The sequence below is a fragment of the Medicago truncatula genome, chromosome 4 (genome assembly GCF_003473485.1).
Source record: "Medicago truncatula cultivar Jemalong A17 chromosome 4, MtrunA17r5.0-ANR, whole genome shotgun sequence".
Classification (NCBI taxonomy): domain Eukaryota; kingdom Viridiplantae; phylum Streptophyta; class Magnoliopsida; order Fabales; family Fabaceae; genus Medicago; species Medicago truncatula.
In genome coordinates this window covers 27,492,187-27,508,598 of record NC_053045.1, presented here as the reverse complement: position 1 = coordinate 27,508,598, position 16,412 = coordinate 27,492,187, and the positions used below count along the sequence as shown (strand labels likewise).

The 16,412-nt window shown below is 33.6% G+C and overlaps 1 protein-coding gene across 2 annotated transcripts; it reads right to left on the bottom strand.

The window, feature by feature from the left end:
- Nucleotides 1–6,054: 6,054 nt before the first annotated feature.
- LOC25492293 (protein HIRA) lies at nucleotides 6,055–15,993 on the bottom strand. 2 transcript variants are annotated; one of them, XM_013600385.3, is made up of 10 exons: nucleotides 15,447–15,993; nucleotides 14,060–14,347; nucleotides 13,196–13,447; nucleotides 12,650–13,047; nucleotides 11,278–12,298; nucleotides 10,666–10,876; nucleotides 8,682–8,922; nucleotides 7,948–8,070; nucleotides 7,447–7,561; nucleotides 6,055–6,660 (listed from the first exon to the last, which is right to left on the bottom strand). In XM_013600385.3, the coding sequence occupies exons 1-10, from the start codon at nucleotides 15,552–15,554 to the stop codon at nucleotides 6,322–6,324; spliced, it is 3,096 nt and encodes a 1,031-aa protein (XP_013455839.1). In that variant the 5' UTR covers nucleotides 15,555–15,993; the 3' UTR covers nucleotides 6,055–6,321. The 2 variants fall into 2 exon arrangements, with proteins under 2 accessions (XP_013455839.1, XP_024637866.1); XM_024782098.2 differs by lacking the exon at nucleotides 15,447–15,993 and having other exon boundaries at nucleotides 13,196–13,450; nucleotides 14,060–14,192.
- Between the last annotated feature and the right edge of the window lie 419 nt (nucleotides 15,994–16,412).

Sequence of the window (16,412 nt, the reverse complement as noted above, 5' to 3'; positions counted from 1 at the left end):
CGTATGAGGTTATATGGTTGTCTTGTTTTTGTCATATATAGGGTTTGGAATGTTTGATTAAGGTGATGTTTAATGCGTTGAAAAGCTTAAAATATTACATAAATTTCTTATGTTAGATTCAAGGTCAGATTCGGCATATTTCTCGATGTAAAATGCACATGAAGTGGATGACGTGATTTTGATCAATGAGATGATGTAAGAGAAGAAACATCACATTAAAGAAGCATAATGGAGATTAGATGCAGCTGAATTATGAAAGTGTAACGTCTTAAAACTATTCAGCCATGATAATTAAAGAAGCAAATGAATGTGTAACCTCTTCATGCATTGATGAAGCCTACCTTGGAGAGTCATTTTGTAATTTTTTTTGCATTAATCAACCACCAAAACATTATTGTAATTAGTGGCTGCATTTCATTTCATTTTCAAAGAGTTTTAGAATCAAAATCATCATGTCTCATATTAACAGAGCACAGAAATTATATGTAAGGGAGGTGGATTAAGTTAAAAAAATCACTTTGTGTGAATTTGGGAGTTTTGCTTATTTATGGTTCTGAATTGAACCATGTTTTGATCTTATCAAGAAACTATGTTTCTTGTGCCGACCCTCTACCAAGCTAAACATCTTCCTTAGATTGAGAATTTGTTTGGTTTTCATTTATGTTTATTCTCAACATTTTTTAATCTTATTACCAAATTTCCTCCAATATTCACAAATATACAAACAAACAAAAATACAAATTTGTAACCCTTTTGTTCTTCATCAGGAAAGAATGATAAGAAGGTGGATGAGGAACGTCAGAAGCAATATGATTTCTTGATAAGATCAAGAATAGTTCAATTCATAACCACAAGGGACAAAACTCTTAATACCACTTGATGAGAAACAAATAGGTTGCAATTTTGTATATATTTTTTTTTTGTATATTTGTGAATAATGGAGGAACTTTGGTATGAAGATTAAAGCACGATGGGAATAGACAGAAATGGACACCAAACAAATTCTCAATCCAAGGTAGATGTTTAGCTTGGTAGAGGATCGCCACAAGAAACATGCTTTCTTTATAAGATCAAAGTTTGGTTCAATTTAGAACCATAGATAAGCAAAGCTCCCAAATTCACACAAAGTGATTTTTTTTAGCTTAATTCATCTCCCTTGCATATCATTTTCGTGCACTATTTATATGAACATATTACATGATTATTTTGATTCTAAAACTCTTAGAAAATGAAAGGAAATGCATCCATTAATTGCAATAATGTTTTGGTGGTTAATTAGTGCAAAGAAAAGGTTATAAAACGACTCTCCAAGGTGGGTGGCTTCATCAATGCCTCGAGAGGTTACACATTAATATGCTCCTTACTTAACATGGATGAATAGTTTCAAGATGTTACAATTTCATAATTTAGCTCAATCTGATCTCCATTGTGCTTCTTTAATGTGATCTTTCTTCTCTTACATCAACCCGTTCATCAAAATCATGTCATCCACTTCATATGAATTTTACACCAAGAAATATGTCGAATCTGATCTTAAGTCTAACATAGGAAATTTAGAATATTATAAGTTTTTCAATGCATTAAAGATCCCCTTAATCAGACATTCAGATCTCTAGATATGACAAAAAGAAGACATTCATTATGAAAATAACACTTGGAACCAAAACTAATGTGGTTCACGTTATTCCATTATTAAATTAACTCTCGTACAAAGTGAGAATATTAGTTCCCATCATACTCCCCCACTTCAAGAAAATTCGACCTCGAATTTATATCTTGAATACCTTCGGGATCAAAAATAAATCTATAGAATGCATCACATGCAATTTCCATTTTTGAGAATTCGACTTTTGAAAACTCTTCATTTTGATTGGAAGAATTTTTTGGATTTTCCTCCCTTGTGATTTGAGGACATAATCATCTTTCCAAAGCACATAATTTTCTTCATTCTCTTTTGTTTCCTTCATTACATAAAGAAATTTGGCAATTGAATAATATAAAAAGAAAAATCCCAACATTTGAAAACACAAACCAACTTAGAAGAATGTACTAATGCAATAGTAGGCCAAAATTTTCCAACATATTTCTCTTCCTTTTCCTTCTCAATCTCCTTTTTTTCTTCTTTTTTCTCTACTTCTTTTACATCACTTTCTTTTGTCTCTTATTTTTCCTATTCACATTCTTCCTTATGAGTTTATTTTACAATGTGACTCTCTTTTTCTTCAACATTTCTTTCAGCTCTCTAAAATCATTTTGGATTTGAATGATATGTTCCTATAGTATTTTAGAGGTATCCGCAATTTCTATATCAATCATTTCCATCATTCCTATCTCTTTTTTCTTTAAAACTCTCTAAGTGCACAAGAAGGGCTTGATCTTCTCTTCATATCCTCAAGCCTTGTTTCTCTTCATAATTTATCAAAATATTAAATTGAAGCTTGGATTTCTTAGACATTTTTTAAATATTTCAAAAGAAAATGAAATGTAGAAATTTCATGGACATTATGGAAATGAAAAGTATTTTGAAATTGTAAAAGAAAACTTAGTCCCAAGGGAACCTAGCTCTGAATACCACTTGATGAGGAACAAAATGGTTGCAATTTTGTATTTTGATTTTTTTTTTGTATATTTGTGAATAAAGGAGGAAATTTGGTATGAAGATTAAAGAACGAGGGGAATAGACAGAAATGGAAACCCAACAAATTCCCAATACAAGGAAGATGTTTAGCTTGGGATACGATCGTCACAAGAAACGAAGTTTCTTTATAAGATCAAAGCATGGTTAAATTCAAAATCATAAAGAAGCAAAGCTCCCAAATTCACACAAAGTTATTTTTTTTAGCTTAATTCATCTCCCTTATATATCATTTTCATGCTCTATTTATATGAGCCTATTACATGATGATTTTGATTCTAACACTCTTAGAAAATGAAAGGAAGTGTAGCCACTAATTCCAATAATGTTTTAGTGGCTGATTAGTGCAAAGAAAAGGTTACAAAATGAATCTCCAATGTGGGTGCATGGAGAGGTTACACATTCATTTGCTCCTTTAATTATCATGATTGAATAGTTTCTAAGACGTTACACTTTTATAATTCAGCTCCATCCAACCTCCATTGTGCTTCTTTAATGTGATGTTTCTTCTCTTACATAAGCTCATTCATCAAAATCACATCATCCACTTCATACACATTTTACACCAAGAAATATGTTGAATCTGATCTTAAGTCTAACATAGGAAATTTAGGAAATATTCTAAGTTTTCCAACGCATTAAAGATCACCTTAATCAGACATTGAGAACTCTAGATATAACAAAAACAAGACAGCCATATATCGCAAACGAAAATAACACTTTGAACCAAAATTAATTTGGTTCATTTTATTCCATTATTAAATTAGCTCCGGTAGAGGGTGAGAATATTAGGTTCCCATCATACTCCCCTTCTTCAAGAGAATTAGACTTTGAATTTATAGCTTGATTACCTCTGGTGTCAAAAATAAATCTATAGAATTCATCACATGGAATTTCCACTTTAGAAAACTCTTCATTTTGATTGGAAGAATTTGTTGGATTTTCCTCCCCTTGTGATTTGTGGACATTATCATCTTTCCAAAACACATAATTTTCTTCCACTTGTTGAGAAATTTTTTCTTCATTCTCTTTGTTTCCTTCGTGACATAAAGAAATGTTAGGCAATTGAATAATATTAGAAGAAGAATCCCAACATTTGAAAACACAAACCAACTTATAAGAAGGTACTAATTTAATAGTAGGTCAAAACTTCCCAACATTTTTCTCTCTTCCTTTTCCTACTTATTCTCCTTTTTTCTTCTTTTTTCCCTACTTCTTTTAACTCACTTTCTTTTGTCTTTTCTCTTTCCTTTTCAAATTCTTCCTCATGAGTTTCTTTTACAACGAGACTCTCTTTTTCTTCAACATTTCTTTTAGGTTCTCTAAAATCATTTTGGATTTGAAGGAGATTTACCTTTTAAAGATATAATCAATTCCTATATCAATTATTTCCATCATTTCCTATCTCATTTTTCTTTAAAACTCTCTTAAGAGCACAAGAAGGACTAGATCTTCTCTTCAAATCCTCAAGCCTTGTTTCTCTTCATAATTTATCAAAATATTGAATTGAAGTTTGAATTTCTTAGACATTTTTTTTAATATTTCAAAAGCAACTAAAATGTAAAAATTTCAAGGACAATATGAAAATGAAAAGTATTTTGAAATTGAAAAAGAAAACTTAGTCCCAACGGAACATAGCTCTGAATACCACGTGATGAGGAACAAAAGGGTTGCAATTTTTTTTTTTTTTTTGTATATTTGTGAATAATTAAGGAAATCTAGTATTAAGATTAAAGAAATATGGGAACAGACAAAAATGAAAAATCAAACAAATTCTCAATCTAAGCAAGATGTTTAGTTTCGTAGAGGATCGCCACAAGAAACGAAGTATCTTGATAAGATCAAAGCATGATTCAATCCAGAACCATAAAGAAGCAAAACTCTCAAATTCATCCAAATTGATTTTTTTTTTTTAACTTAATTCATCTCCCTTACATATCATTGTCGTGCTCTATTTATATGAGCTTATTATATAATTTTGGTTCTAAAACTCTTAGAAATGAAAGGAAATGCATCTACTAATTGCAATAATGTTTTGGGACTGATTAGTGCAAAGAAAATGTTACATAATGACTCTCCAAGGTGGGTGGCTTCATCAATGCATGGAGAGGTTACACATTCATTTGCTCCTTTAATAATCATGGCTGAATAGTTTCAAGACTTCACACTTTCATAATTCAGCTCCGTCTAACCTCCATTGTGCATCTTTAATGTGATGTTTCTTCTCTTACATCAGTTCATTCATCAAAATCACATCATCCACTTGATGTGCATTACACACCAAAAAATATGTTGAATCTGATCTTAAATCTAACATGCGAAATTTCAGAAATATTTTAAGCTTTCCAACACACTAAAGATGACTTTAATCAAACATTTAGAACTCTAGATATGACAAAAACAAAACAGACATATAATCACCTACAAAAATAACACTTGAAACCAAAATTAATTTGGTTCATTTTATTCTTATTAAATTAACTATGGTAGAAGGTGAGAATCTAAGAATCTCAAAAACAATGAAATCTACTTCTATGCTAAACACTACCATCAGAATCTAAGAATCTCGAGATAAAATACATAAATTCTACTCTAAATCACTCAAGAATCAATATTAGAAACAGCACAACAAAAGTGACAAACTAAGAAAAGTAAAATAAACACACATTAAAGAACCAAAAACAAACAAAAAATTTATTATTAGAAACAAATACCATGAGAGAAAAAGAGAGCAATGCTTTTTGAGCCTTTCTTATGTTTTCATTTGCCAGTTGCCACCGTCAAAAAAGAAGAGCAAAGGTTTCTATATTTTTCTTTGCACATCAAAGAAAGGAGGGCAAACGTTTTTAGTTTTTTGTGGAACAAATGTTAAAGGGAATGAAGGTAAAGTTAAATTGCCCAGGTCTTTCAAAAAAAGAACGAAATGTTTCTTTTTAAAAAATATATATATATATATATCTAATTAATTTAACAAGTATAAAAACTCTTAAAATAACTAACATAAATTATTTAAATTTATATTATATATTTAATCGAGCCAACTTGTGAACCAAACAAGTCGAACTGTATATAGCTCAAGTTCAACTCATTTAGATAACAAACTTAATTTTCAACTCAAGTTCAGCTCATTTGATTCATGAACCAAGTTCAACGAATTAATTGTCAAATCGAGTTTCGAACTATTTTCGAATAAGCTCGGTTCATTGTCAGCCCTCCCTAGGGAGCGCTCCAAAATCTCCTTTTAGATGACATGTCCAGAGCTTGCATTAACATAATCTTAAAATCAAATAGTTAACTAAACTATCAAAAATCACATATAATAAAGAGAAACAAGATATACTTAAAAGGAAAATCTCCACATGTACCCTTAAGCAATATCTAATTTCCCGGCACTTGATTATAATTTTGATGAGACAAACTGCAATATAAAATTTTGCTACGTATTGGAATTCAGCTTTAGAGTAAAGCTCCAAGTGTTGAGCTAGAAAGTTGACTTTGACCATCAAAAGAAAATGTTATCATTCCTATTAGTAGACATTCTAAACCATAGTATATGATATGTAACAAAATGAAAATGTTACAAGTAGATTCATTCATTGTTCATCCATGACACTTTAACAACACCCCATGTTGGTAAAATACTATTAACAAACTCCAAAAAATGATAGATTCAGAGGTCAAGAACCTCATTCCTGATCTGGTGTATCCTGAACAACTTGATCATGTGCACTAGCTTCATTAGCAGCAGTAGTGAAATTTTCACGACTTTCTACCACCCGAGTGTTATTGTCCATGCTGTCCTCAGGAGTGTCATTTACGTATGTTCCTAAGGGACCACTCTCTATTAGATTAGTGACAGGTGAAGATGTCTTGAGTAATACTGGATTTCTTTGATCATGATTAGTATCAGCAATTTCGTATTCGGATACTAGATCCATGAATTCGTTGAGCAGTCTCTGGACTTTCCTATTTGAAGCCATGGCTGGAAGAATGTCTTCGATGAGGAGTTTGTGTTTCCTCATTCCCTGCAAAGATTCAAATGGGAAAGTTGATTAGTCGATGAGCTCAACATGTGATGATTTGGTACTCAAGGCCATGACTATGAAATCGCGAATCAAAATACCTATTTTCCGAATCGTGAATTGAATCTTACTATGAATTGTAAGATACATTGCCATTAAAAATATGTCATTTTAGGTAAAAAAAAATAAAAAATAAAAAAACAAGAGACATAACAAGACTATAACCTGGTATATCATATATGAACTTCAAAGTAATTCAAGATTTAAGTCATTAATTAAGTGACAAAACAGAAGGGTTTAGTTTTCGCAAAGTTGCCAAAAAAAAAAATAGGTAGTGATTCATTAGAATGAATCAAGATTCATCATAGTGAATCGGGATTCATCATAAAGAATCGTGATTCATGATACACTAAAGATTTGTACCGATCGAGTCAGTTTATTATCGTATCAAGATATGGCTCTAATGCAACTTAAGATATTGTACTACCAGATCATCTAAATAATCAGTCAATTGAATCATTCAATATTTGCTACCATCATATATCATTTCAGTTACCACTGGGGTCTAGCCCAATTGGTGCGCAGGGGTAAGTGTTGTAAACTCCAGGGTAAAGAATTTGATTCTAAATATATACCATTTCAGTTGTAATCCACGGCTTATGCAAGAAAAAATTTAGCCCTAATGCGGTGTCATTCTTGCAGTGACTTATTTTTTGCAGAAAATAAAAATATAACCACAGTTCACACAATATGTATTAATTACGCATATGGATTAAAAAATAGTCTTACAAGCACAACAGGATCCCATGCCAAACTCTTATCGGATGATGCTTCTTCAGCCATGCCTGTTGGAGGTCCAAGGAAACTCTCACAGACTTCTCGTAATCGAGATTCATCTGCTTCTCTGCAAATATTTCATCATAATTTTTGTTTAGTCTGCTGATAGTCCAAACTCATACAGATACAGAGTGTTATGTGATTCAATAATTACAAAAAAAAAGTATAAAACTATATTTATAACTAGGTAAATGCAATCTCAGAATTTGAATAAATGTACGCAGGGCACCATTCTTGATAAATAAATATTTGAAGATTAATGTCAAAGGCCCCATCCCTCTCATAAAAGGTTACCATAATTTCATGAGACAGACAGTTCGATAGCTGCGAGATGGACAGCAAGAGGTTTTTTTCATCGGGGATGGGATGATGGACAGCATGCACGTATCGTGCAAGAGTAAGAAGGTGCCTAGATTGCATTTGGAGAATCATAAAAGAAAACAGAAATAATACCTTGCAAGAAATCGTACATAGGACAATAGGCATTGGCGATATTCATTGGGGGATCCCAAAGCCAAAGAAGAGGCCAACTGAGCTTCCAAGTGAGCACGTGTCTGCACTCCGTCATCAGTCATTCTATATCAAAAAGTTCAAGTTTACAAACTTTTAGTTCAAACATTAATATACTACCATTATCTAGAAGAATAAAATAACACTAGAGAAGAAGTATGATTTTGTATTCTTAGAAAACAAAAATATGAACAAAAAGGTATTTTTCGACTATAAAGATCTCTCATAAACCATAACTACATATAGACCATTTAATGTAGAACTCCCTCGATAAGCCTATTAACTTTCCTTTGAGCTTCAATATTAAATTTCACAAATTACAATCCATTTCATCCAACGCACTAGAATCGTGAAGTAAAAATATCCCACTATCTCCCCATCAATTTGTACGATGGGCCCAAGGTACTTAAAACATGTGACTTGCGATAGAAAATAGGAACACAAAAACAACAATCATATATATTTAAATGCTCATGTATGTTTGGACATCTTTTTATTTTAATACATATTTAGCTTGCTTACATACATATCTGAATCTTCAGAAATTTTAATGAACATATCTAAAATTAAACTAAAGCCCACTATGACAAATTCATACAATATTTAACAGTATTTTCAAAGAGAAGACAAATACTAACTAAAGGCTGCGTCAAACATAGAGACCAATAAACACACACCTAGTCCAACCTGGCTTGCGGGCCAAATATTTTTTAACATCGACCTGCAAAGCAGCCAGTTCACCACTTTGAATAGAGCCCAAACTCCAAGAGCTGGCAAAATTTGATGCAGGGAAGCAGTCATCAGCAACCCTTAACCAACACTTGAGACTCATGTCAAATATGAAAGCATGACGAGTTGCCAAAACAACAAGAGGAGAACCAGACTTTGATAGCTTTGCAGATATAACTTTAATGGTGCCTGGAATTAAAAATATACATACAATAAAAATAAAAGGAGATAGAGCCAAAGCATATAAAAACTTATTGGCAAAACAAAACCAGTTGCCCTCATAAAAAAAAAATGATAAGCTCTGACAAATTTGTAAATTTCAGGCAGCTCTGTATGGCAAAGCCAAACTACTAGCCTACGGAAGATAGCTTAGATAAGCATGTATAACTCATTGTCACATAATTCGCTGGGGTGAGTGGAAAACCATGAATTTGTTCGTGAGAACCGATTCCCGATACATTTGCAGATTGGTTAATTGGCACCAATTCATCTATAATTTGCTGGAAATGAAGTACCAGATAGACACAATCATCTCTGGTTTGAATGAGCGTGAAAATAGCTCTAACATTAAACTGGCTCTAAAGCTACTAGAACCGATTATAAACAAGCCTTGAAACCACTAAAATCAATTTTCCGGATAAAGGAAACAATGCTATTCACAACTAGCAGCGTTCTAATTCCTCTCCGGAAGGATACAACACACTGGTTATACACTCCTCTTTTATAGCTAAATCTACCTCTATTTCTTATACACTTACGATGCAGAAATGCAGAACTATTATAACTTGTTGGTATGAAAGCTTAAACCAAAGAGACTATGTTACACACTGTTGCACACGATGTGGTTAATCATATTATACTCCCTCCGTTTTAAAATGAGTGTCATTTTAGTGAGAGAAAAAATTGTTTCAAAATGAATGTCACTTTCAGTTTCCAATGCAATAATAACTTTTTCTTTTCAATTGTACCCTTCAATTAATACCATATAGTATATACACTACTTCCAAAGTATTATTTTTTCTTTAATGAAAAACAAACCAATAATTGATTAGGCTATTTTGGTAAAATAACATCTCTCTTTCTTTTAATTAATGCATTTCTTAATATGTGTGTAAAAACTTTAAACAACATTCATTTTGAAACGGAGGGACTATTATTCCTAGCTGCTGGGTTATATTTTGTTTATTTTATAAGGGGTTGTCTAACATGTGCAACATTGCACATGTTAAAACAACTAATAGTAGTAACTTTTTCTTGGAAAACAACAATTATTTATTCAAAAGTTTTATATTTAATATTAAATGTACAAGTTCCAATACAAAATTTCTATTTTAAACTTCTTAACATGTGCAAATTTGCACATAATAGAAAAACCCATTTTATAATTGTTAAATTGTTAATCAAATTAGTATGGATAATTCTTTTCAAAACAACTTACATAAATATTAGATCAAGTCTTCTTTACCTTCCAGCCTAAATCAAAATTATTGATAGCATACCGATTAAACTATTAGAATGTGCCATGAAATCTAATAATGTATCGACTATTTATATCCCCCACGCACCCATTACATCAAGAGTTGTGTATTGCGTAGCCGTACCACTGCCAAAGCGAATTGCGACTATGGTATAACTGGTTGGGAACATTATTCTCTTACGAACTTATCGGGTTTTTTGAGATGCTTCTTCAAACAGCGTTTGAGCTAATAGCTTATATTGTATCATTTTTATCTCATTTTCACACTCATTATTATAATTAACAAAAATCAAATATAAATTAAAAATATTTTTCTATGTGATTTTATATTTATCAACTAGTTCAACTGCTAATATTACCAAACACTTCAATTTCAACCAGTTAGCTTATTCGCTAATTCTTAGCAAACAGAGATAGAGATTATATGAAACATGTAGGTAATTTATGGTACCTACCTGTATCTTTAGCAGATGAGCTAGGACTTGAAGCAACAAGAGAAACCAACGAGTCTTGAAGGAGACAGGTTCGACTGAATAAATCCCATAAATAAAGTGATCCTTTTCTAGTCACCAGCAACAGCTTCCAACTTTCATCACAGTCTACAAATATTGCTGCAGATCCCATCATCATGGTAGGCATTGCTCGTCTCCCACACTTTGTGTAAATCTTCTCAACAGCACAAATTAGTCAAATTACATTATGAAGTGTATGTTCTACATCATAGGAATATAAATCATGCCATAGTTTTACAAGTGACAAAAAGTAATGAATCCCACATCACACGTCATACATAAATTAGTCATCTGTCAATGGAATGCAAAAGCTCAACTCAAAATTGAAACTTCTTAGTGTGTTTTGAAATTGAGAGAGATGGTTCAGTATCTAAAAGTGTTTTTCTTAATAAATGATGGAAATTCAGAATAAAAGATGAAATAATATGCAACTGCAAAAGGTAATGAATGATACAATACAATCACATTACGATATATCAAAATAGTTAACAGAAATTAAAGCAGTGGAAATTGAAAAGTAAACCATACATACACACACATAGAAAGACTAAATACCTGCAGGCATCCATCCTCACAACCAACCGCCAAAAAATTTGCATTTCCAGCTAAAACAGTGACTTTTCCTGATATCCTATCAGACCAAAGTGTTTGAGGCCCTCTAGTGCAAGCAATTTCTGTTTCCCTCATCATGGATGCATTTCCCACCCCTGCAATGTCATTAACAGCATGTTCTCTCGGCCTTGCTTCTAAACAAATAGGTAAAGTATCCTCCCCACTTTTCTTGTCAACTATCCTAATCGAAAGAGCGGCATGAGAACCGGTAGTCGTCGAATTTCCCAACTGCTCAACATTGATGGTTCCATCTCTGCCAGAAGAGGCCGGAACCTTCTCAATCACAAGGCTCTCAGAAATCGTAGCCCTGGCGGTAACCCCTGAGCGTTCTTTTAAATCTGAATTTCTGCCAGGTGCTCCACCTAAGGTACTTGTTCTTACGGTATCATTGTTAGATACAACTCCATTGTTACCCCTTTGGTGCTCAGAGGACATGACAGGGAAGCCAAGTTCTTGGGATTGAACTGCACCAGAAATATTTTCCTGCTGAACAGGAACTCCAACTGCTTCTGGAATAATTCTTCTCCTTCCATCAGGACGTCTATATTCTCTTTGCTTCACAGGGCTAGAAATCCGTGCAGAGGTTGTAATTTTGTTTAATGCATCACCACCAACGGGACCGTCACTCTTCTTATTAGGTTCAACTTGAGGCTCCACATTTTTTGCACCAACACTTTTTGCACCAACACGTGTATCAACATAAGCTTTTGCAATTGTCTGATTTTGCGGATTAGCAACCACCTTCTTGCTTGGTGTTTGCTTGGTAGAAGCTGCTTCTAGCAATAACTGTGCTGGACTCTCTGCTAAGTTTGCTTGACGACCTCTCACATCACCGTAGCGACTTCTCTTCAGCTCATCTAACTCAGTATCACTGAGTCTCTGACCAAGTTCTTTCGCCTCAAAATGAAATGTAGCAACCGATCCATCCAAGGAACAGGCAAAAAGTGAATACCCATCAGGGCTCCTGTTTCAAGAAGAAATAAATAAATAATAGAAATTATTATTAAAAAATAATTTTAACTAATTAACAAAAAAAAATAAAAAAAATAACAGCATTCAATGTCAAACTACACATATGATGCATCCATCAGTGTTGTCAGATAGCGAGGTTATAGCAGCACTACAGCGCTATAGCATTGCGGGAATTTAACAATCCGATATTGTCCCGCAGTACACGATTTAGTAAAAACTAAAAAGTAGTGTCACATAGCAGATATAGCAGCACTATAACATTGTAGCATAGTGTAATTTGAACAACCACTACTTTCTGCTATCCACGGTTGAAAAAACTGGCATCCATAGATCAATAGCATACCAGGATAAATCCACAACACTTTGAGTAAAAAAGTGCTTGGCCACAAAAAGAGGACGAGGACTTGCAGTAGTCCAAACAGTTATAGTTCGATCCTGACTTCCAATTGCAATAACATTGTACGGCTGTGGCTCTTTATTTCCAGTCTTGGAAGCCCCATTGGACCACCCGGCAGGCACAGACTTCACTTCCTCGGTGGTAGACAAATGCTTTTTGAACATTGAATGGTTGAACTTGACCACAATAATTGGAGCGTTGTGTCCTAAGAAGTCAAAAGTTGCAGACCATTCCCCTCTCTCAAGGACAGGGGCAGAATGCCTTGGCTTCTGGAAACCATGAGTAGTGGTGATAAAATGACCACATGGAGACCATCCAAGTCGTCTGAAGAAGGTTGATCCAAGCTGAAAGGTGTAGGAAATAGAAATTATATCAGTAATAATTTGATAAAATTGGATAATTGAATGTAACCACATGTATCGATGTCGGACACCGAACACGCCATCAATGTGAAGTTTCAGTGCTGCATAGACTTCAAAGTAAGAAACTTACTGATTTAGCCCAGTGACCATCTGTCCTGTGAGCAAGACTCCAATCACTAGTTTTCCAGATAATGACTGTTTTATCATCAGATTGACTTGCTATAAAAGATCCAATAGGATCCCAAGCAACGCCCTTAACCAAGCTAGAGTGGCCCCTTAGAACAGTTGTGCAAATGCCATTACTCATATTCCATATATGGATGGTGTTGTCCAAACTACCACTGGCCAATGTGGAATCATCAGGAGACCAATTAAGATCCACCTACTTTACACATGAACAAGCAGATCGCAAGTTAATGATGCTGATAAAAAAAATGTGAAGTTATTTGAATACTCAAGGTGATGATCAAAACAAAAAACGAAAGAGAATCATTTAGATGGAGCATCTGGTTTATTTAGGGTATGTTTGGATTGAAGGTGGCTAAGTCTATTTTGTTATATATTTGAGATTTTAAAAAATTTGAAATAATAACATGATAGATGAGCATATAACATTTCCATCAAGAGTAGTGCTAGCAACACTCTCTTTTGAACACTCTCTTTAATACTCACTCTCTAATTGAGTTAAATCATTGTCGGTCCTGCATTTTGAAAATGGAACCCACATAAAGTGGTGGGACATACATTGGTTTCACCCAATAAGAGAGTGGGTGTTTGAGAGTGTTGCTACCATTCCTCTTTCAATTAAACTTAGTTTATCTTTAACAACATTTTATATCTTCCATAATTTAGAAAAGAAAAACAAGTACTCATCTCTCCTCTCCTCCAAAATCCTCCATCCAAACATACTTTTACATTCAGAGAGAATATGTCAGTTAACTGGAACTAGAAAGACTTTTTAGAAAGGATACGAGGTTAAAAGCAATTGAATTACCACATCTGCAGTGTGCCCTCTCAAAGTCATTGCGACTTTCCAGTTTTCAATATCCGGTGGCTCTCCACTGCCGAATTCAGTGGTACCTGAACCAGGCTTCCTCTCATGAATTAATATCACCTGATCGTCCGACCCAGATGCAACATACCTTCCATGCTTAGCCCACCTTACGCAGTTGACAGACCCAAAATGATCCCGCAGGGTTGCAAGAAGCCTCTGAGAAGACTCGTCATTTGTTAAGTCATTTGTTAAGTCAGTAGAAACAAACTTCATATTCCATATACGAACCTGTAAAACATTTTAGTTCAAAGGACGATTTTTCCAAAATCAATACCATATCTCTCAGTCTCAGTCTCCTATTACCTAACTAACAAAGCATTAAACGTCTGTCCAACACTCTTTTTCCCATTGAGACCAGCAGCAATATACAACACCAACACTTCAGATTAAAGGTGTGTTCGATATCTGACATGTGTCGGTGCCCTTACACATGTCGTTACATTCAATTATACCGTTTTCTCAAATTATTACCATTGTCAGTGTCATGTTTGGTGTTCGTGTCAGTACTCCATAGGCAAAATCTATGAAGCCTGGATACACCAAAATTGGGGATTTACCCGTATCAGATACATATTGGATACCCGTACTCTGCAGATACACGCAGATATGCACCCTATAAGTATCTGATTGTTTTAGTTTTGTTTTACTTTTTATAAATAAAAAATCAGATACATATAAGATATTTCACCGATACACACAGATATGTATCCTAGGAGGGTATAAAAAGGTGAAACAGGGTTGTGGGGCATCAATGGACTTCATGAATTGACAAATTTATCTTTTGATGTACCACACTCGGAACACATGATTATTATGGTCGATGGTAATGTGGGAAAAGAGACTGAATTTGTTAGCATTAGACAACAATTTATTAAAGATGCTTTTGAATTGTTGACTATTGCATAGAGTCGATACTTGTTCAAGTCCTTTTTTAATGATGCTTTCATTGATATCCTAACATAGGATCCAAAACATATATCAATGAAGAATGATCGATGACTCTGTTTTTACAAGTAATCTACATGTATATTTCTTTAAAAAAAATTGCCAAAAGTATTGTGGCCGTATCATATCCTGAATTTCAAAACATCTAGTTATCTGCATATATTCATCATACCGCACTCGTACTATGTATCCGAGCCTCATGTCCAACAATACATACAAAAGGGCACAAAATTAACGCATTCGCTACGATATCAAATCAAACACGACAAAGGAGTCTCATTTTACACAACAAACTAAATAAAAACAGACCCAAAATTCAAATTAAGCAATAAAATAAGAATCTCAAACAAAACAAGAATGAGAAAGAAAACAAAAAACATACCTTGTGGTCACCACCACCAGTAGCAAACCTAAGGCCACCAGGTTGAACATCAATGGAGAAAATTTGCATGCCTTCATGCCTAACCCATATAGGTTTCTCAGCAATCATCTTTCACTCAGTAAATTAAGCTTTTTTTTTCACTATTTTCAGCAAATTCTACGAAAAGGGATTCTATAACAACCCTTTACCCAAAAATCGTTGTGAAAACCAGAATCAGCAAAATCAAGCGATTATATTGATGGGTTTTAGAAATAGAAAATAACCCTGAAAAAAAAAGTTATTTTTGTGGGAAACTAACAAGTTTTAGGGCTAATAAAGAAAAACCCTAAAAAAATTATGAAAGTGTTGTGAATGTGAAGTGAAAAAAAGGGTGAAGAAAATAGTACTTGTACTTGTTAAGTGTAAATAAAAAGAGTTTGAAAAAAAAAAAAGAACAGAAGTGAAAAAAGTACAGAGAAAGAAGGTGGATGTGATTGTGAAGTGAGAGGTAACGTACTCGTTAGTCGTTAGTGACTTTTGGATTCAACAAGTTTAATCAGATGTGTCCCCTAAAGCTGCGATATGTGATGATGTGGGTTGTGAGTGGACACTACGATTTTATTTTTAGGTTAATTGTAATTTTGTGCACTATTTTATAATAATTTATTTAGGGTTGGTTCTGGGATGGCAATGGGTATCCATTGGGCAGGGTACTATAGTGCCCTGTACCTGCGTTTTAAAAAAATCCTCATATCCGAGCCCATACCTTCGTGGGTAATAAGTTTGGTGCCCGTCCCCATATCCGATGGGTATCTAAGTGCCCGTAGTCGAACCCATTATCCGCACTTTCACAACAAAAAGATAATAAATAATAAAAAATATCACAACATGATTAAAATACGATATGAAATATTCTAAATCAACATATCAAATATTACACATCATATTATTTAGCCAAATAAAAGCATTTAAAATATAAAAAATAAG